The sequence below is a fragment of the Euprymna scolopes genome, chromosome 33 (assembly GCF_053919585.1).
Source record: "Euprymna scolopes isolate OS-2025 chromosome 33, ASM5391958v1, whole genome shotgun sequence".
NCBI classification, from domain to species: Eukaryota; Metazoa; Mollusca; class Cephalopoda; order Sepiida; family Sepiolidae; genus Euprymna; species Euprymna scolopes.
In genome coordinates this window covers 62,607,224-62,631,354 of record NC_136514.1, presented here as the reverse complement: position 1 = coordinate 62,631,354, position 24,131 = coordinate 62,607,224, and the positions used below count along the sequence as shown (strand labels likewise).

Genomic DNA, 24,131 nt, shown 5'->3' with positions numbered 1-24,131 from the left:
AACCAAATAACATTCGAATTTTGCGTCATTTTCATAATTTTATCGATTTGAAGAAGTTGCCTTTATTTATATAAGAAACCGTCCTCACTAAAATGAGATGCAATTTATTTAATGTTTGCATTTCACTTTCAAATAAACCTATTCATATCGTTCGAAAATAAAACAATAACATACAAAAAAAATAAGAAAAAAAATAAGAAAAAAAAATAAGAAAAAACATACAAAAAAAAAAGAAAAAAACACACTCATCAAGACAGATTAGTTCGTATTTACATTTTTATTTTCTTTCTAATCGTGTTGCATATATTTATAACATTCGTTTCGTCAAGTTGAAACAATAAAAATAAAATGATTTCACATAGAAGAGGCGGTTATCCAATGTTTTTCTACCTGCCATTTCTCAGTATGTTGAGCACGTACACTGAAATAGAAAAAATAGAATATAATAAATACAAATAAATGAAAATTATATGATTAATTCAAGACATGCATATATGTATGCGTGGATGTAGGTGGATGGATATATATAAATATAAAATTCACGTCTTCCAATCCAAATAAAAGTATAGAAAGCAAGTATATATATATATATATATATATATATATATATATATATATATATATATATATATATATATATATATATGTGTGTGTGTGTGTGCTTGTGCGTCTACATCAAATGATGTATTCATTTTCAGTATTTACGTCGACAGTACTCGAGACGTAAGTAGAGTAAGGTCTTAGGTTTTGAAAATATATGTGGTAATTAAGCTGTATATAATTTTCAGCATTGCATCCATGTGAGAATATATATATATATATATATATATATATATATTAAATATATGTATGTGTGCGTGTTGTGTGTATAAGAAAATGAGAGATAAGAATTCGACGTTAGATTAAAAATAAAATACTTTTCCAAAGTATTTCTATTAGAAGCAAAACTTAAATTCGGTCAAATTTTGCAATTATAAGTTGAGAACGGCATTTCAGATCAACGACAATTATTTCAATTAATTTGTTATGCTTATTTGTTAATCAATATTGTTTCAATTAGAAAAACACGCATTAATCAATTATAATTTTTTACTGACCATAAAGCTTTCGATATTTGCCCTGTACCTTTGAACATATTTGTCAATTGTTTCTAACTTACTTGATTGAATCAAACTCTTTTGTTATTTATTCGCAGTTGCTATTTTGTTGTGCATCCATGTGTTTTGATTCATTATTTTTATCTAGACAAATGATCCTTTCCTATATAATTGTTTATATTGATAGATCTTTGGATCATCAATTTTCCTGTTGTACTTTTCTTTGCTGTTTTATAATTTTTGTTATGAATATCATTTTATATTTCGTTTTTCTGTTTTGCTAACAGCAGACATTTGGGTAAAGAAAAAAATCACATCAATTCAAGTGAAACCACTTTTAACTTCTTGCGTATATAAGCTTATTGGCTTATTTTGTTTTCAATTATGACTTGCGTCTAAATATATGGATTTTGTAGTCCTTACTTTTCTTCACATTCTTATTGTCAGTCTAACTGTAAATATTCAACACTTGAGTATGTCTATTGTAAACAATTAATTGTATGCGATTCATTGAACATAAGTTACATATGGTAGAGAGAGAGAGAGAATGATGAGATCACACGCTTCAATAGGTTCGATAGGGTTTGAATTGGGGATAACTACAATTTCATGGGCCGCTATCCACTATAGCAATCATGTAAGATATTCATTTTATCGCTCTTGGGAGTGGATAGATTCTGAAGAGATACGCGTTGAGTTAAAGACTTTATAACGAAGCAAGAGTTGCATAATTCACCACTTCCTCGTCATCGTGTAAGTCTACAGAGAGCAAGAAACTCAAACAAACGAAAAAAAAAACATTGACTTTTCTTCTCTTATATTAGTTGATGCGCAGTTTTGAAAACGTAGTTCACCGTATGATTTCAGCCGTCAGGTTAGGGAAAAGACAGAATCAATCCCATTTGGAAACTTACGGCACTTTTTATACTCACGCGGTCACTCATCTGAAACGCTGACATGATTCAACGTTTCTTAACTGTGATAATTGACGAGGGCCGTTGCTCGGAATTAATATCGCTGTAATATATTAACACTATATATTATAAATATATTAATACTATATATTATAAATATATTAACACTATATATTATAAATATATTAACACTATATATTATAAATATATTAACACTATATATTATAAATATATTAACACTATATATTATAAATATATTAACACTATATATTATAAATATATTAACACTATATATTATAAATATATTAACACTATATATTATAAATATATTAACACTATATATTATAAATATATTAACACTATATATTATAAATATATTAACACTATATATTATAAATATATTAACACTATATATTATAAATATATTAACACTATATATTATAAATATATTAACACTATATATTATAAATATATTAACACTATATATTATAAATATATTAACACTATATATTATAAATATATTAACACTATATATTATAAATATATTAACACTATATATTATAAATATATTAACACTATATATTACAAATATATTAACACTATATATTATAAATATATTAACACTATATATTATAAATATATTAACACTATATATTATAAATATATTAACACTATATATTATAAATATATTAACACTATATATTATAAATATATTAACACTATATATTATAAATATATTAACACTATATATTATAAATATATTAACACTATATATTATAAATATATTAATACTATATATTATAAATATATTAACACTATATATTATAAATATATTAACACTATATATTATAAATATATTAATACTATATATTATAAATATATTAAAATATTCCATTGCATTTACTTTCTTGTTTTGTATTAAAGTGCGAATTCAATTCTTCTACCCCTTCTAGTATTATTATTATTATTAGCATAATATTATAATTTTGCATTATTGCAGCAGCCGCTTACAATTAAATGACAACGGCCATTTGTGATTCGAGATTTTGGTGGCAATACGCCTTTAAACACTCTCTGCATTCTTTCAAAAGATGTCTGGTGAGTGCTTCCCCTCTTCGATCCTTCAACCCACCTTGCCCCTTCACAATGATTTGCCTAGTATAAACCGAGGCTGGTGCCATCTCAGTGTGTGTGTGTGTTTGTATTTGTGTGTGTGTTTGTGTGCGTGTGTGTGTGTGCGTGTGCGTGCGTGTGCATGCGTGTGCGCGTGTGATTTATATATATATATAGATGTATATATATATATTAATATATATATATATATATATATATTTGTGTGTGTGTGTGTGTGTGCATTTGCTGTTTGGGAGAGAGTTAGTTTGTTAAATTTCATGCAGTTGTAGCGCTTTTTTTGTTTCATATATATATATATATATATATATATATATATATATATATATATATATATATATATATATATATATATATATATATATATTATGTATTCACACAGGTTTTCACCAGCGATCACTCACCAGCAATAATCCGTCTGTGTAACAAGTCATCCAAATTTTTCGTGTTCTCCAGCTCTCTCGATAGTCTGTGCAGATGACTTCAGTTTATCGTAACAGCTGCTTACCTTTGATCTCTTGCTGGCTGCAACAGCCATTGTTATGTCTTGGAGTTTGAGTGGTGGACCCTTCACGACTTTTAAAAGTAGGCATCATCTGATGTACAACATTACCGACAATAAATATTTATCATTTTGCGGTTCCGATTTTCTTGTTTCTGGTTTTTATTTTGTTTCTATTGCAGCCTTCTAGTTACCGGTTAGTGTTCGTAGTTTATGTTTTCCTCCTACCTATTACTTGAATCTTTTCAAGACTAAGGTCAATAGGCAGGTTCTGTCTTCGTGATGATGATATCTCTGGTGCGATTTTCATAAAAAGAAATTGTAATCAAGACATCGAGAAAATTACTTTGTCAAAACTCGTGCCCCGGCTTTATCTTTTAATCACCGCCAACAAAAATCTATACGTGTGTTCTAATATATCAGTGTTTTCTGCGCAGAATAGAAGATATATAAAAAAATGTAATTTCTTACCACTAGTTGTTTTTACTTTCATCAGAAAAGTTGCTATAATCTGATCGTTTATTAATGCTTCGTCCAAACCTGAAAAAGTGAAAGGAAAAATTAATCATCAATTACTAAATACTAGCAGGAAGACCGGACGTTACTCGGGATTGAATTAGGCTAAATGCAAATGTATCCTCTCATACTTTTCGTCATCAGAATCGGCGAACTCGCCCATGTTTCAATCAAATGGATTAATTGCGTGCTTTAGTTGGGGACACACCGCGGTGCACTAAAAGGAAATTTTATATGCATCCACACTGCACTGTAAAAACATAGTGATGATTATATAAAATGGCTTAAATTAAAATTTAAAATGCAAAAGTCATGCATTAAGTTGTGCTCTAAACAGAAACATTCATTTCGAACGTGCTCTTGTCATATCAAAGAGCTTACTGTGGATTATAAAATCGGAAAGGACGTTTCCACTTGAATTAAAGTTTTGCATGCAAAAATCAAGTGCTCATAACAGAAACATTTCTTTTTTGTTTTCATGCATGAAGTAAATTTCACAGTTTATAAAGATTATTTGAAACCGGAGGTATTCATAATCGTAGCCTATTTCCAAAAGAGAGGAGATATAACATGCGAGAAATATTTGGAATCAAGTCTCCCCTTTGCTATGTCAAGAGCAATTGCCCTAGAAAGGAAGCCTCCGTCGAGAGATTCGCTAATCCTATGAGATATAACTATAAGCACATCTGCTGTAGATCTAGCATAACGGAAACCATATTGCATGTCACATAGGGGGTTATTTTTGCTGAGATGGTTGAATACTTCTCTATTTAATACAGATTCCAGCAACTTACTCATGACGCACATGAAACTTATTGACCTGAAGTTGAATTGAAGTTTTTTGAGTACTATAATTGGAATACCATCAGGCCCGGTTGTTTTACGGGAATCAAGGTTTTTAATTAGCTTGGCAACATCACGTGAAGATATTCGTATATCACATAGCGTGTTTTCTGATACAGGAGGAAATATTGGAGGTTGGCGGCCTTGGTCGCAAAGGGTAGAATTAGCTGCAAAGTTCTTGGCAAAGAGTTTAGCTTTGTCTGATGCTGACGAGATGACCTCAGGTCCATTGATGATAGTTGGGATAGAGCACACGTTTCTGTTCAGGATTCTGTTTGCTATTTGTCAAAACTGGTGGGAACCAAGCTGCTGCTCAGCTATTTGGATTTAACAGACTGAGCATATGACTCTCTTGCCTTCTTTATAACTTTTTTTTATAGTGGTTGCTGGCAGTCCTGAAAGCAGCTTTAGTCTCAGTACATCTATTACGTTGGAGGCGATGGAAAAGGTGATTTCTGTGCGCAATGGTAGCAGCACATTCTGGAGAAAACCACAGCTGGCTGTGAGGTTTTTGCTGGAATTTTTTCGAGGGTATGAAATGGTCTATATCTACAATTAACCATTCCGTCAGGTCTAATATTATAGAGGACACGTCCTTTTTAAACACAGAAGGCAGAGGTAGATCTGATATAAATGTACGGAAGCTATCCAAGTCAGCCATAGAGTATCGATATACTGTACGATGGAGAGGTACATCTGAGGGTTTATTACATTTCATTTTTATCGTAACTGATACAACAGAGTGGTCGGAAGATCCAAGTGGAGACAGAAAGAAAGCTGAACACAGTTCAGGACAAGTTGTGAAAAAAAGGTCTAAGAGACTTGCATATTAGCCGTCAGTATCTAGGAATGTTTTAATTTATTGATAATCACCTGAGGCGCTCATAATACGAAGTGCTTATGAGAATGTTCAGGCCTTTTCGTAGGCTTAAGTGAACTTCACTTAGTTCACTGTCTTTAAAACCGACCTGAGGGAAGCGAGAGTTATAGACACCGTATAAAATGTGCCAAACAATATGCAGTACGACAAAGTGAAAGCAATAGAAACTTGTTAAGAGATAGATCACTAGGTTAGTTAATTGCAACTGACGGTTAATTAAATCAACAAAAAAAAAAATTTTCAACCCTCCTTAAAAAATAATTTATCATGTGAAAAAATGTGTTTTTTTTTAACTTAAAAGTAAAAGTAATGTAAATCCTATCGAGATAGAAGGAAAAAAATCATGGTTTTATTCAAGCCATAGTTGAACCTCCATAATCACTCAAAAGTCGAAAATTAAACAAAATACTAGTAGCACACTACGTTTTCGCACGATTGGTGACAATTATTACTTGTGTTTATATTTTCGATTTCAAGCAATTATCGAGGCTCGGCTACGATATTCTTTTTATTTTAACTCTATAGGTTTTACACCACCTATAATTTTAAGTAAAAACACCACTTTAAAATAACTGAACACACAAAAAGTTTATTCAAGTAGGTAAAAAAGTAGTAACTTATCTTCCCTTTGGTAACATTTATTTGTTGCGCATTTGTTTTCACATTTTTATTTTTGCTTTGTTCGCTATTCTGAATAACCCCCCCCCACATATTTTCTTAATTAAACTCCAAAGATTAAGAATCAAAGTTCTGTGTCCTTACAGAGCATCGGAACTATTTTATTTTATGTTTTTTTTATATAAAAAATCAATTAAATAAAACAACTAGTTTTTTGGTGTTCATGCAGAGAATGGTCCGCGCTATTTTTTTTTAAATCGTATTTCCACGTTTAATTAAAGTTTTATGATATATATGTTTTTTATTCAATTGTAAGGTTAAAGTACAGAATAGGTACAAAACACTCTCCCCTCCCAATATTAAGAATGGCTTTTTAAATAATAACGTTATTATTTCAGCACGGATCACTCTCTGCATGAGTACCGTTTTTTTTCTAATTTGTTTTAAGTAATGTAAAATTACAAACAAACTGCAGTGAACATTCAGTTGTTATCTAAAAATAAATTGGTTGAAAGAAAATTATCATAACACATGCACTGTTTTACGAACGACGTTAGGGTAAAAATCGCAGAGAGGGGAAAACGAAACAAATATGCAGAACTTGCCAGAGAATTGAAGAGGATATGGAAAAGGAAGAAAATGAATAAATACCAGTAATGTAAGAGAACCATGGAATAATCCCAAAGAACACGTACCAAAGATTGGAGAAATTGAAATCAAGGGAAGACTGAGACTATACAATAGACGATAATGCTGAAAACATGGAAATGGCCTCACATAAATTTCAAATGTAAATCAAACAGGTAAAAACTTTAAAAGAGGTAAAACGAAAAATAGCGAACTCCCATATTGAATCAAGAAAAACGAAACCGCAAAATTGTAAATTAGTGTCATTTTAAACGGACGCCACACCAAATAGCCGCGAAGGGCCAAGGGAATGGAAAAACTGAGGATAGAAAATACTAATCAGCCATCTATAAGATGAGTGCAAAGAGGATTGGGACCTTTGGGAGACTTGTTGCCACACAAATTCCAGTGAAGGCCAATGGCCGTTGCCAGCGACAAGTCAATGTTAAACAGCTGTTGCGATAGAGCAAATTCATTTGCAAAAGTTATCGAAAGAAGTGGAAAGTATTGGAAATCAGATTGTTTGTAAAGAGTGATCTTTGGCGATGGCTTGTTTGAGAACTTCTAGTGAGCAATAATAATAATGATAATGATAATAATAACAATAATAATAGTAATAATAATCACAATAATAATAATCACAATAATAATAATAACAATAACAATAATAACAATAATAATAATAATAATGATAATAATAATAACAATAACAATAATAATAATAATAATAATAATAATAATAATAATAATAATAATAATAATAATAATAATAATAACAATCACAAGTAAGGTAAAATAGATAAATTCTGCGCAAACGCAAATGAAAAAGGTCGAAGGCACATTACACGAAAGAAAATGAATTAAAAGTTTAAAGTAGATACGAATAAAAAAACGTACGTTGGTGCCGTTAAATTAGTGGTGAAAAGTCGAGACGGATATAAAGACACTCACTAGAAAGGCACATATGGTATTGGAATCCTAGGAGAATTTATTGCCACCCAAATTCGAGACAAAATTGTTATTGAAAAATCCATGACAAACAGAAGAACGCAAGGTAATTTGCAACGGGTTTCGAAAAAAATCGAAGATTACTCGAAACCTGGAAAAGTGTTCTGTCATTCAGACTCTAGGGAACACCGTCTGTTGTTACCAATGAGCCCTCCCTGATAATGTTAGTGTTCTGTTGCCTCTAAGTCTCGATTAGAACACCGATTGTTATTGCTAGTGAATAATCAGATATGCACGAAATGACCCACCAAAAAAATACAATCATATCTTTTGATGGACTAGCCTGAGAATAGTCACAATAGATAGTACAAACTGCACTGTAAAGGCTGCCAAGAATATTAGATTCTTGAGAAGACTTATTGTCAATGGTACAGGACTGCTTTGACAACGGATAAACATTTGCTATATTAAAATAGCAAGAGATACTGAAAATCTAGAGAGCAGCTATGCTTACCGACGAAAAACCAAACTAAATTTGTTCATAGGACAAACCCTCATAAAAAAGTTTCAAGACCGAAAAATGACAGAGCAGTTTGGTTGAATCCGTTCCGCAGACACTCATAGACAAGGTCACTTATATATATATATATATATATATATATATATATATATATATATATAAAGAAGCATAAATAAAAACTGTAAACCAAATTGTACATGTAAAATTTCACTCAAAGCAGCCCACGAAAGCAGTAAGGCTGGCAACCTTGCTTTTGACTTATATTTGATACCCCATATTTATTCGCAATCACTCGACGACGGATTTTTTTTACCGTTTTTAGAATATTCACCTCGACTACATAGGATAGAATTATCACCAAATTTCATCATTGTCTATTGAGACTATGTGAAATTCCAAAAACAAGTAAATACTTCCTTCGCTTCTTGGTATCTACAAAAGACTATATTACACTTTGGAATTAACCATTCCGGATTGTTTTTTCTATTTTATTTCCTCTTTCTTTATTCATCTTAACCAACATTCAACAAACATTATTCTACATTCTATGACCACTATGATATAATGCAGTTTCATATAATGCAGTTTCATATAATGCAGTTTCATATAATGCAGTTTCATATAATGCAGTTTCATATAATGCAGTTTCATATAATGCAGTTTCATATAATGCAGTTTCATATAATGCAGTTTCATATAATGCAGTTTCATATAATGCTAAAACCAGCAAACTAGTAGTTCTCGTTTCTTTCCTCTAAAGAGAAGAATATTGCATTTTTAAAACTCCGCAGAATAAGGAGATATTAACCGTCTTTATTTACTGTAGGAAAAAAATTTACATGTAAAATTGGGTTTACAGTTTTAATTTATGCTTCTTGTATTAAACTTTACTTCCTACTGTCGTCGTATGGAGGTTTTTCATTTGATTGGGTCAAATATAAGCATTAATACTTATATTGGACTGAAGTTTTCATTTGCTTATTAATGCATTATATATATATATATATATATATATATATATTCTGCTTTTATTTTATTCAGCACGCTTAATAACCTCGATAAATTCATTAGTTATCACACTTGGATACTTTTCACCTGGTATATATATATATATATATATATATATATATATATATATACACTCACACACACACACATATATATATGTGTGTGTGTGTGTGTATATACGTAGAGAAAAAATAGACAAATTCAATGTTATCATCGATTGCATAACATATATTTAATTGCACAAGTACCCGTAGCGTAATGGATAAAGTACTTGGTTATTTAGTTGTAACTTACACTCTTCTGTGGGTTGAAGACTCAATTCTCAGTTATGACGAAACTAAAATTACAAGTGGAATTGCATAAGCATCTACCCAGTCGTAGCTAACGCAACCCGCAAATAATAGCATTGTGCATTTAATAAAGGATTCTTTTCAAAATTCTGTACAGATTCCTGTGTTCGACAAAAAGATTCCCGAGTTTGACAGAGATACCCGATACCGAATCCAGCTGAAGAAGTTTCGAAGACAGGAACATTGTGCGAATAGCACTCAAGATGTTTTCTTTATATAAAACTCAATGTCTGGGAGTATGTGTGTGCATTTGTGTGATGTATGTGTTTCTTTATGAGAATAAAAGGTTAGAGAAATTATATAAAATCTAAGTGTATTCTTATGTAAAATACATTTGAAATTCAAACTGAGCGGAATCGAATTGTAACATTAATTGTTAACACTGACGTTTTGAAAATTAATGTTGCTATTCTGCGTAGTCAAATACATTAAGACTTGAGCGCTAGAAGATAATTCTTACAATAGCATCTACTATGAAACCGGAGAAAGGTGTACATATAGGTCTATTATATATATATATATATATATATATATATATATATATATATATATATATATATATATATATATATATACATGACGTGACATTGTCTGCCTGCCTGTCTAAGGAACAGTGTCTACTAAACTCTGTATATTTTGGTCTACAGACTTGAAACTTGATATATAGAGGAGTTATCGTGTGGAACATATTCGAGTTGGTAAAAGTAGCTGCTCATGAGTTAACATTAAAAAAATGGAACTTGGCCAGCGTCAGTCGACTTAAAATGCTCTTCTACGCATGCGCGAGAATACAGTAATACCTTTCAAAACGTCATTGTAAAATCTTTTTATGCGTAAATAAAGAGTCTAGATGGAAACGAATAAGGCTAGAGAGATGATTTGATTTCAGCTGTTTCCACCAGCGTGATATAAAAAATGCCTTTTAAATCATTTTTACATATTAAGTGCAATATAACAATCAATACAGAATTTACAGCTCTGTAATAATTAATACAAAATCTGCACGATTGAAAATATGATGCTAGGGGCCACTACTACAGGGTGAAACGATAAAATTAGAAAATACAACATGATTTCATTACCGTTTGATAAAAACCGGTTTTGTTTTTTGTTATTTTAGACAACTTAGTTAGTCAATGGTGTACAAATCTCAAGTGCGATAGAAGCCTTCTATCATGTCTGATGTGAAACGGTAATAAACGAGCGGGTTCGAAGATGCGCCGCTATACAACTCATGCTCTCTACCGATCCAATTTATGACAAAGGTATCATTGCCAGCACCCCCAAAATGTATCACTGGATTGCCACGAATAACAGGGACGTGCCCAAGGTGATGAAAACAAAGTTTCCGGTTACGGTTATGGTCTTTCGCGTGGTTTCAAGTGAGCGCCACATCATGCCACCTCACATCTATCGGTTTGAAAGTAAACACCGACGTGTACATGGATGTGCTGAAAAGTGTGGTAATCTCCTGGTGCAATCAGGTGGCCGCCGGCAAACCCTGGCAGCAGGACTCGGCGCCAGCTCACAAGCCCAAAAAAGTGTTACGACTTTGTACCTTTCTCTCACTGCGCCATCCCTTCTCCCACTTAAGTCCCTTGACAAGTTCGTTTGGTCATATGTCGATAACATCACCAACATGACCTCCTACAATATCAAAGCCAGCCTGATTGTCGTCACCCGCCGAGTATTCGTCGAGTCCCCACCGGCGCTTGTGGAAAAGGCATGCTCCTAGTTTCATACATGTATCGACGCAGTGATTGAGGCTGAAGGCGGCTACATTGAATAGATGTCAGCTCTATTACATAACCAAGTTACCAGAATTGATTTTTCAATAAAAGTTTAAAAATAAAGCTGTAGTGCTGTTTTCTATAGGCTGACACTTTTATCGTTCCATCCTCTATATATTCTCTACAATATAATAATCAATAGAAAAATAGCTCTTTAGTAATAATAAATACGATATATATATATATATATATATATATATATATATATATATATATATATATATATATTAAAGGTTATGAGGGTTTTTTGAAGCATGAAAAACGATGTTACTTTTTGTATTTAATATTTTTATTGTTATTTTTTATATTTCAAGCGGACCTCCGCACTTGGTCACAAAAAAGTATCGAAATGAATAAGAAAAAGAAAATCGTTGAAAGAACTGGAGATTTGTAGCGTGGACAGCGTTCATTCCTAGCAACCATGTTCGAAAAAGTCCACGTGAATCATTGTAGCCGTTTGTGAAAGAAGATTGTGTTTTTTAATATTTTTTTTTAATGTTGCAACGTAAAAGCGTTTAATTCAAACGGCAAAAATGAGACGCAATTGATTTCAATATGTATAATGGAATAGAAATGAAATTGTTAAACGGTAAAAATAATGTAATTATTTGTTATGAATAATAATAGTAATAATAATAATAATAATAATAATAATAATAATAATAATAATAATAATAATAATAATAAAACTACGGAAGAGGGCAGAGTTAGAGACAATGTCGGCTTTTTTAATGGTGAGTAAATTCCGTCAACAAAAGTTGGGACGAACATAGATAAATAATAATAATAATAATAAAATCAATAAAATTAATATTAGTTAATAATTAATAAGAATACAAGTAGTTCGGTCCTGAAGGAAAATTGTCTCAGTCCCGAAGGAATTCTCATACACAGACCGAGGATAATATCAGAGCAGGTACTTAAATGTATGTGCTTTTGGCTCGAAAGTCACTCTGTGGGTATTGATAATAATGATAATATTTATAAAATAATAATAATAATAATAATAATAATAATAATAATAGTAATAATAATAATAATAATTATATTTAAGCCATAGACCAATAGTAGCTTTTGCATAAAAAACATATGCATACGGGTACAGGTATATATATGCATGCACAATTAACACCCCATATATACGCATACATACCAATACACAGTCATATTCAACGACCATATGTATATAATATATGCACCCCCATACATATAATTCATATATAAATAATAATATGCATAAACAGATATGCACGCATGCACACACATACACGCATATATATCCATACACATGTACATGCATACAATGACATGTACAGGTCCAGGCATGCATACGTGCACCATATGTATACATACATGCATGCACACATACCCATATGCGCACTTGTACACACATACCATATATACACATAATCATATACACATGAATATATATATATATATATATACATATACATACATATAGAATATACAAATAAACATACACATAAATACACATATATACATATACATACATATACAAATATATAAGCATAAAACAAAATACAAGAGCATGTAAAGCAGCACAAAGATGTGCACCTCAACATAATTATGCATTACAGGAACGCACACACACACACACACACACACACACACACACATATATATATAAACAATATAAAACCATATATGTGCAGATATATGTATACACATCCCCATATGAACACATACATACATATGTAGGCGCATATGCACATACTTATATAGTCAAACACAACTATGAATTACTATTTAAAGACATGTATAAAACAAAGTGAGTTAATAAGTAGGGGTATGAAGTTAACGATGTAAACATAGATGTAAACATATATATATATATAAATATATAGTAAAATGGTGTATATATAAGAAAATGGTGCAGATAGAAGGTTAGGTATAACGAAAATAATAGTAGTAATAGTGATGATGATGATAATAATAATAACAGTAATAATTATAAAAATAATAATGAGATAAATAAAGTAATAAGAAGAATAACAAGAGAATAATGCATGTGTTAGCTATAAAACGAAAAGATGTAATATACATATTGAAATCAATATAGAACAAGAACAGGTTAATACATGCATATAAGTATATACGTATGAGTAGGTGATTGTGTTAATTAATTATTTTTTGAAGTATTTGTAGAATTTAAGTTGGCCAAGGTCTGTGTTAAGACCAGTCTTATGAGTGTTTAGTCGGATGATCCATTGTATTTCTTTTTGTTTTCGTATTTTCGTTGATCGAAAAATTTGAGTCTATTAGGAGGCATCTAATATTGTTTATCGTGTGTCCAGGTAAATTGAAGTGGTTTGCTAGTGGGGTGGGGGATTTTGTCTGATTGTCGTCTTATGATTGTTTAGGCGGATTCGAAAACGTGTGAGAGTTTCGCCAATATATCCTCCATTGTTGCAAATGGAACAGTATATATAATATATCACATTACAACTGTCACATGTTAGACGCGGCGGTTTTATGTGTTACATTCAGGTATATTGAATAGTGGTGTGGTATTTAGGTGTATGCATATAAGGCATCGCGGTTTATTTCATCTATAATTGCCATTTTGTTGTGTGTCCTGTCTGCGTTTGCAGGTGAGTATGGCTGAGAGATTGGGTGGTTGTTTGATCGCATTAATTGGTGGAAAGTGAAATATAGACTTAATAGTGGAGTTATTTTTTAGGTTATTGTAAGTTTTTTTATGTGCGTTGTAATTTTATGCATGTGTTGGCCGTGGTTGAAAACCATTGGGATATTAATGTTTTTGTTAATGTTTTTTGTTTGTACTGGAGAAGACGGGATCTGTCAATTTTATTAGTTTTTTTTTGTGGCTTGTTTAATATACTTAATGGGATATTGCTTATTGATGAATTTTTGCGTAAGCTTTGTGATATGATGTATGTAGTCTAGGGGGTCGGAGCAGATGCGTTTTATTCGTATGCATGAAGTGTAAATGATAGCTCTTTTTAGGTTTAATGGATGCTTGCTATAGAAATTGAGGAATGCCTGATTGTCAGTGGGTTTAATATAGAGGGACGTAGATAGTCTATTGTTATGGGATATGATAGTGACGTCCAAGAATGGGATGGAGTTGTATGAGGCTTCCATGGTAAATTTTATATTGTTATGTGAATTATTGATGTATTCGTGGAAATTCTTTAGGTTGGTTAGTCCAAAAAATATCATCAATGTATCGGCAATAATGGGACGGTTTGAGGGGGAAGTTTTCAAGGAGTTTTATTTCTAGCATATGCATAAAAATGTTGGCATAGCTAGGTGCCATTTTAGTGCCCATGGCGGTTCCCTTTATTTGAAGATAATTTTAATTGTTAAATTTAAAAGTGTTATGTGTGAAATATAAGCTTACACATGTCATCCATTTTATGTAGGCTGTTTATGAACCCAGTCAACGACGGGTACTTTTGGTAGTATATATATATATATATGTATATATATATATATAGATATATATGGTAGTATATATATATATATATATATATATATATATATAATAACTTTGAAATCTCTTAAATTCAATTGACTCATATTTACTGCTTAATAACTAATTTGGCATGGTTCATATATCTTATTTCAATATTATTTTGAAACAATAAAAGACAAAATAATTTTTTTATGAAGGAATTAGTGCAGCAAACTAGTGTTTTTATTATAAAAATATCATTAAAAGAGAAAGAGAGAGTGAGAGAGTGTGTGTGTGACTGAGAGGGAGAGAGATAGTTGGGAAGAGTATATATATATCTTCTGCAATTTATATCCCGTTTCTCCATAAGTCTCGCTTGGCGACCAATGAAAGCCGTCGGATTATACCGAGCATGTGGAAGTCATTGGCCAAAACAACCATGAAAATAACTTACCCTAATCAATTCAAAACTGCTACTAATTTTTTTCTAAGAAAATGAGTCACAATGAATTAAAAAAAGAAATGTACTTATATGAGAAAATAGGTATCATTGCGACGCTATATTTGAATGGTAGTTTAGCGTTCGTTTATGATGGGTATACCGTTAATCCCGAATATAAGAATGGTCAGAGTTTAGCCAATCACGATGGATGAAATAAGGCTACGAAGATTTATCATTTGTGAATCAAAAAATAGAAAGAGTATGTGATGTGTTTGTATATGATAACCAGTTAATGGCAGTACAAGCAACGTATCGTGGAAATATGATTTTTCCTGGCGTAAACTGATAGCGGTGAGTGCACTGAATATCGAGAGAGAAAAATAGAAACTCCTTCCTCTGTAGATATGGCGATTGTGATGGTGTTGTTCATCGGATGTAATGTAGTATTTTATTATCATGAGTGAATGTGGCAGAAATAGTGGTCGTAGCTACATAAGATGGTGGCTATCAGTTGGTACCTCTTGTTGAAAACCTACAGTGCTTTAGTCCAGAGGGGAATTTCTGAAATCGCAATATTATATATGGAGATTATATATACTGGCCTTTACTTTATTGACTTTATTGTTTATATATATATGGAGATTATATATACTTGCCTTTACTTTATTTACTTTATTGTTTATGTCATAATTAGTCATTTCCCTAGTAATTAATGTGACTATGTATCATGATAATCTATTTACCCACGATAATTATTTTTAAGATGAGTATATATATATATTTTTTTTTTTTATATGAGTATATATATATATTTAAGATGAGTATATATATATATATTTTATATGAGTATATATATATATTAAGATGAATATATATATATATACATATATATATATACAACTACTTCATTTAATCGCCATATATTTTTATAAATTACTATATATATATATATATATATATATATATATATATATATATATATATATATATACTAGCAGGCCGCTCGGCATTGCCCGGTCGTAAAATACGCTTACATATGATATTCTTATTAATGCAAATTTCATATATATTATTATATCATATTGGACTGAATATATAGTAATGATTTTAAAAGTTAAAAAATGACTCGTGCGCTACAACCAATAATCGAAACCAAATTGTTTAGCTTTCGATTTATTTTTTGTTAACGCCGGAGACATGTTTTCAGCAAGGCTAAAAATTAAAACATGAACCAATCGATATTATTTTACGTATGCATATTCGTAATACCGTCGTTCGACCATTCCATGGCAAATTCCATTTCATAGATTGTAAAAGTTTTGCACCGATTTTCCCCGGCTAAAACCCAAATATAAAGTTTCGCATGGGTTCGAATATTAAGTTTCATGCCTGTAGATCAAAAACTAATACAGGAGTTTTTTTTAACAAAGATATATACGCATACATAAATATATATAGAAAAAGCTTTGTGTTTACGCAAATGTTACGCAAGTATAAATCATGTAGAATATCTGTATGAATATAATTACACGGAATTGTTTACTAAAGATGATCATCCCATAAGAAAACCGAAAAAAACAAATAGAGAATTAATTAAAATGAATGTTTAAAAGAATATGCAAATTAGCTAGATCTTTTGCATATGAATGCCATTCCACGATCCATATATATAAGAAAGTTATATTTTCTTTTTATATAAATAGAAAAAGGGGGGTTGATATGAATATCATGAAAAATACATAGTAGTCATCCTCATTCAAAGTTCTACTCGGCCAAAGCTGACGGAACGGAACTTTATAAAGTGTTCATTCGAAATTCTTTTCAGATTGCCGAGTTCGACATGAAGATTCCCCATTTAGATTGGACACACATGGAGAAGATCGAAGTTTCATCCACCAAAAAATTGTAAGAATAACATTCAAGATGTGAATAGTAATTTGAATTATCCAAACCGTACTGATTATTAATTCTCCCCTAAAAATATCCGAAATAGAAATCATATTCTGTGAACTAGTTAATAAGATAATCTTCTAAATAAATTGTTTCTGTCATTATTTCTGAATTCATTTAATTCCATCTTAAAATGTTGTTCATGAGTGGTGTTATTAGATATTCGTGGTAGATTGCTTAGTGACATATTAACTAATAGTGATATTAATATTAATGTTAGCAAAGACAGGTCCAACACATTCCCGTATGTAAAAAAGACGTTAAACCGATGAAACTTTTACTCATATAGCTGTGGAGAAATTGTAAGTCTATACGTTTTCCAATACGTTAATTACAAGAGATGAGATTAGAACTCAACATAGGAATCAGCAAAAAACAAAAACCAAACAAAAAACAAAACAAAAAAATAAAACAAACAACAACAACATAAAAAAGAAACAAAAGAAAAAACAAACAAAAAACGCTCTATTTATTTGAGGCTTGCGGTCTTTAGACATAAAATGAAATCAAGATGAATAAGTTACCCACATCATTTCAAATTATTATTTTGTAAACTTAAAATGAAAACTTTTTGAAACCAGGAATACTGAAAAATATTTTTCTCTTTAATGACAATCACCCGTGGCCGTAGCATCACCATCAAATTAAGAAAAATAGTCTATGATTAAGATGGATTCCACCGAAAGTTTCAGAAAAGTATAATTTTCATTTACCATTTAATAAAAAAATATTTTACGGCATAACCTGGTTTTCTAAAGTTCCTATTTTTAACCTTAAAAATAATGCTTTCAAGGGATGTGACTAATTCCTATTCAAATTTACGTGCTAAACACGCGACATGCATCAAGCAAGTTTGACTGATGTAAATGTCAACTAGATGCCGTTCAATTTTCTCTTCTTAGGGGAAATCACCATCAAAATGAGAAAAAAATATTATAAAGTATTGTATGATTCAGACAGATTCCACGAAATTATTTTTCATTTAATAAAAGAAAATTATTCAGAATTACTTTTTTTAATCGAAATCAAAATATTGTTATTGTTATTTAATACTTCACCTTGGCCGTCCTACGATGGCATAATATTCATTAAGAGCTTTCATGTACTGTCGGAGTTCTTCAGGGCTCTTAAATTCTGCGGGTCTGTTGGGGGGAGTGAACATACCTCCTTGGCATGTCACCTGTAGAGTACAAAGCATCGCAACGAGAACAACGACCACAAAAGATTTCTGCATTCTGGGAAAGGATTCTTGAAATGATACTGCAACAAAAATGTAAAAGTTTCCTTAAATTTCAAATTAGCAATTAAAAAAAAACTCACAGAATTTGTTTGGTTTTTCAATATTTTAATGATGAATGTAAACTCAGTTGCCATGACTACTAACACCTTACCTTTGGACTCATCCTTTAAACTCCTCAGCCTAATACTCACCGGAAATACGAATACAAGCAACAAATACATTGAAGACATTGCCAATACTGCTGCAGAGACTCTGATTTCTCTTTACCGTGATAGAAAATTACCTAAACTAGAGAGTATTCTATATCTGCACGAAAGCCATCATGTTGTTACATCTGGTGAATCTACTACTTGTTTCTAACCGTTAGACAGGGCACAGAAAGCAGTTTTAAATCTAATAGGTCCCGCATTATCGGTCAAGATCTTACTTTTGTCCCATCGTCGTAGTATTGCATCCCTGCCGCTGTTTAAACTCATATAACTTGTCCCCCCCCTCGACGTAAATATTCCCGACTAATTCGACAAACAGAAATATCCCACGCCTTTACTGTTCAGATTCCTAGATGTTAGAACGCTTTATAGTTTGTTCTTTCTTCTGCTAGAATTTGGAATTTCCTTCCTATCCCCTTCTTCTCTTACTGTACTAACCTGCATAAGTTTAAATGTCATGTGAATATATATTTTGCCGCTCAACTCCCCACAATCCCCTGTTAAAACGATTCCAAACAGAGTGAAAAAGAGTAAAACAATCTAACTTGCCATATGTCTGGTCGAAAATAATAACATTGACCAGGTAAGATACTCTGTTATGAGTCCCTAAAAACACCATGTTATTTGCCTAGTATACAACAGCATAACAAAAGACAGAGAAGTTATTTTTCCCGGTCAACACTTAGTTAAAACCTACTTACACTATATGAGATATATAAGATTAAAGGTAATCGATAAGACCGTATTACCTTGAAAATGCAAATGTCTCAAGTTTACTCTTTATCTTCGAATAATCTGCAAATGTATGGAGTATCATTGACGTGATTAAAGCATATTGAGCAATGGTGTGAGGCGCATGTAATGAGGTGTTTTGGAGCACAAAGAATATTGAACTACTCAGCATTATTTTGAAGAGAGGGGCAGATGAATGTACCTATTTAAGTAATTTACCATCTTAAACATCCCTGCACTATCTAGGATATGTGGCACTTACTCTACCCAGGATACTGAGCACTTTCTAGAACATCCCTCGTAAAAGTATAATTGTTGATAAATACAAAGTATTGAAAGTAAAGACGGTGATGATGTTCATTTCTCTAATGACCAAAAGATTAAAGATGATCCACATGAAGTAGGAACTAAAAACCAGTGAAGGGTAGAAAAAGCAATCGTCGAGACAACTATTAACAGCACGCGAATAATAATGTTGTTGTATAGGATACAAGTGAAAGACAAAGTATGCAGCATTTGAGATCTTTTTGAATGAGTAACCTAAGACAAAAAAGAGATTATGTAGTCATAAGATAGGGAATGAAGAACAGAAAAAATACATCCACACCTGGTGCAATGTCCCCAACAAGGTCAGTGTATTCGTTGTGAAGAGCGTGTGTTGAACTGAAAGATCAGATGGAAAGAGTACGGGTTTAGAAGCGAACTAGTGATACCATGATTTTTTGTTGATTGACAATTATCTAATAATTGCCATAGAATTAGAGAAAATGCCGTTGTTTATGTTTTCTATAATGGATAAATATCTGTTTCTGGAGTACATCCGTTTCCGCTTTGAATGCGAATGTTCAATCATAGCTGCAGACTATCAAAAATAACATGATTGTCAAAATACGTCAAGTTAATGAAATCTTTGGGATAAGTTAATTATCCGAATTCATAGAGCAAATCAGTGATTATCGTATCCGTTAATTTAAACAATTCATAACACAATCGGGTGATTCCGTGGACAGGCAAGCGAACAGTGACTGGTTTTAATATGGCTTCTTTTAATCGATGGAGTTTGAGATAGAAAAATGTTCACATTGGAATTTATGTACAACAAAGACATATCGAATCTAATTATATCTGTTTTTATTTTGTCAGTATTCTAATTTTAATTAAAAAAAAAACACATTTATTTAATAAAGATCATTTGTTAAAATTAGTGTAATTTGTTGTAATTTTTACAGGAGGATAATATATATATATATATATATATATATATATAATTATAAAGAGAGAAAGAGAGAGGGAGAGAGTAAAGGGTACATACATAGATAGAGAAGGAGATGGAGACAGGAAGAATAGAAATGTCGATAGCATTAGTAGAAAGAGTCCAAGACAGTTCCCACCTATTAAAATCATTTAAAACTGTTAAAAATATATAAATGTAAAAAGATTAAAATATAAAAAAAATAGATAAAAAAATAATATAATGTATAATAGTGTTAAAGAATATATATAAATATATATCAGTTATATATATCATATTTTACATATATACTTTCTGTTTTAATAAAGTTTCAGTATTTAAATTCGAACTATATTTATCTTTGCCTTATGACGAGTAAAACCAACTTCATGAATAGAACAGTTTTGCACCATTCATAAACATTCATATGATAATCTATTGCTATTAAACTTTTTCAGTTTTGATAAATATCCATTATATAATGTTATGCTAAATCTTAATGAGTTTTAGGACCATATATGTGTAGACGATTAATCGGAATCAGAATTGGAAATCGGTAACGTCGGAACTTTTAGACTATCGAAATAGGTATCGGAATCTGAAAAATATGTGTTAATTTTCCGATGTCAAAAACGATTTTTTAATTGTTTTTTATTTGATTTTGTTGAAAACAAAATATTTTACTGTTCTTAGTAATGATACAATAATAATTATTTATTTTAAAATGCAGGTAAAATAAAATCTATAGATATCCACCACAAGTATAAATTTTAGTTTAATAAAATAACTGCACATTAACCATGTGTTCTAAGGTAATCGGGAGAAAATAACAATTTTAGGGTGTCTTATAAAGATCTGATACATTTGTTGGCCAAAAAATTAAATAATAATTAAATAAAGGCATTTTTTTAATTTTTAAATGTACATAGAATGTTATTTTATTTCACACAGTTTTAAATATAAAATTAAGTAAACATTTCCCATCATTGCTAAGACACGATTGTACACGTTCACGAAAGTTTTCAATAACTCAATGGATCATTTCCAGTGAAACAGCAGCAATTTCAGAACGAATATCTCGTTGGTATGCTTCCAGAGATCGAGGGCATTGGTTGAATGCATTTTACTTCAAATATCCCCACAAGAGAAAGGTTGCAGGCGTTTAGATCAAGCAATCTTGCGAGCCAACCAATATTCACACACAAAGAAATCCAATGATTCGGGAACATTTTGTTAAATAAATTCATAAATACAGATATAAATGAATTTTGACCTAATTAAAATAATATTGCGTTCTATGTACATTTAAAAATGAAAAAAAAAATGTTTTCTTTATTTAATTGTTATTTACCTTTTTATCTATGAATGTGTCAGATCATTTTGGGACACCCTGTATATAAAAATTTCACAAGACGCTATCTATCTGAAAATAAAAAAATCGGCATTATGTCTGTTTTATGTACATTAAGTGTATAATAGGTGATAACTACTATTGAATTAAAACTAGAAGAACCCTTGTCCTCGAATAGATGAAATTAATTTCTCGAACAGACCAATTTGCACGTCTCTTATAACGATTAAAATCAAGATAAAATGATACTAAAACCTATGTCTAAAATATCTATTCGAATTTTGATTAAAATTACTTATATGATTTTGATTCGATGAAATGTTTACAATTTAAAGCTTAAGGGGCCTTAAGATAACATTTTTATTAAGAAAATCAGGCTTCATTAATATTTAACAACTATGGATAAAATTCAGTTTTACGAAATTATTTCGCTCCCTTTCTTTCCCGGTTTGTGTTTATTAAACTGAATATAGCCATCATTATGTTCTGAAATGCACGATTATTGATCAATTAATTAAAGAGCGAATCATTTAATAACAACATAAAACATATACTTTAACTTTAGATTCGAATAAAACAATAAATCTTAGTTTCAGATTTTAAAAAGGCCTTTGAGAATTTGACGATGGTTTGATAAAAGTACATTAAATTTGTTTTTATAAAAAATGAATTGAAAATTGCACGAAAATAAAAGCCTTTTTACAAAATTATTACAATATTGCTTACCTGGTCAGACTTGGTCCTTATACTCTTGGTATGTCTCAAAAGAAGTTTCAGAAGAAATGCTCATATAAGAAAAGACGCGGATGCTTTCATATTTATACAGTGAAGTGTTGGGCGTTTGCTGTCACGTCCAGATGTGAAGTTGACGGAATTAATCTACACTATATTCAGTTTTGTACAAATTAACCCTTTGTCCATGTTAAGGTTGACGTCTTGTTTAGCTTTTTTTTTTAGTAGACGAAGAAAAAGAATACAAAGAATAGTCATATATAGATACATTAGTAGGTATTTGGCGAATCGCTTACTTCGCGGGGGGTGTCTGCTGTAGTGTCCATGTTTGTTCTTTTCGAAATATGTACCATTTATCTAATCTGGCGCTGCGGGATAACGAAAGTCTCATTAGCGATTACAAGAATCACTTATCTTTACGTACACACAATCACAAACAATACATATCCATATTAATAGCATGTGTAGGCATGGGTAAGTATGCATATATATATATATATATATATATATATATATATATTATAGACACACACACACATATATATATTATACACACACACGCACACACACATATATATATTATACACACACACACACACATATATATATATATATATATATATATATATATATATATATATATCTTTTTCTATTTCTATCCCTATCTCACTATTGTATAAAAGGAACTTTTTCTGTGTCTGTCTCCCTCTGTAAGTTCGTTCCCTATTTACTCGAACACGGCTGAACCAATATTTATGAAATTTTACACGAAGGTACTTTATCTACTTGGCATTGTTCTTAGATAAGTTTTTGAATGTCTTCGATAAGTATCGATAAATCGATAATCGAAAAAATCCGATGAAAAAAGAGCAGGTAATTTGACCGAAATTTACACCTTAAACAACTTAGCGAGTGTATTTGAGAATTTTTTTTTACCACACAAGCCGAAAATAAATGGTAAGTTTTTGGATATGACAAAAATGTTTATAGCACAATTGCACTATGATATATATTTAAGCTTAAATTCAAGCCACTATCACTGCACAAGCAGCAAGGTCAGA

At 30.8% G+C, this 24,131-nt stretch overlaps 1 protein-coding gene across 2 annotated transcripts; it reads right to left on the bottom strand.

Moving 5' to 3' along the window:
* Positions 1–258: 258 nt before the first annotated feature.
* On the bottom strand, positions 259–23,221 carry LOC145258258 (pro-neuropeptide Y-like). 2 transcript variants are annotated; one of them, XM_080116241.1, is made up of 5 exons: positions 23,065–23,123; positions 20,364–20,419; positions 18,634–18,835; positions 4,116–4,184; positions 259–421 (listed from the first exon to the last, which is right to left on the bottom strand). In XM_080116241.1, the coding sequence occupies exons 3-4, from the start codon at positions 18,807–18,809 to the stop codon at positions 4,118–4,120; spliced, it is 243 nt and encodes an 80-aa protein (XP_079972367.1). In that variant the 5' UTR covers positions 18,810–18,835; positions 20,364–20,419; positions 23,065–23,123; the 3' UTR covers positions 259–421; positions 4,116–4,117. The 2 variants fall into 2 exon arrangements, with proteins under 2 accessions (XP_079972367.1, XP_079972366.1); XM_080116240.1 differs by lacking the exon at positions 20,364–20,419 and having other exon boundaries at positions 23,065–23,221.
* Between the last annotated feature and the right edge of the window lie 910 nt (positions 23,222–24,131).

Bases quoted from the DNA above. Each gene is read 5' to 3' on its own strand.
- LOC145258258 (XM_080116240.1), bottom strand. From the start codon at position 18,809: ATGCAGAAATCTTTTGTGGTCGTTGTTCTCGTTGCGATGCTTTGTACT. The intron at 4,185-18,633 runs GTGAAGTATTAA...TCACTTTTTCAG, and splicing joins GCCATCGTAGGACGGCCAAG to GTTTGGACGAAGCATTAATA.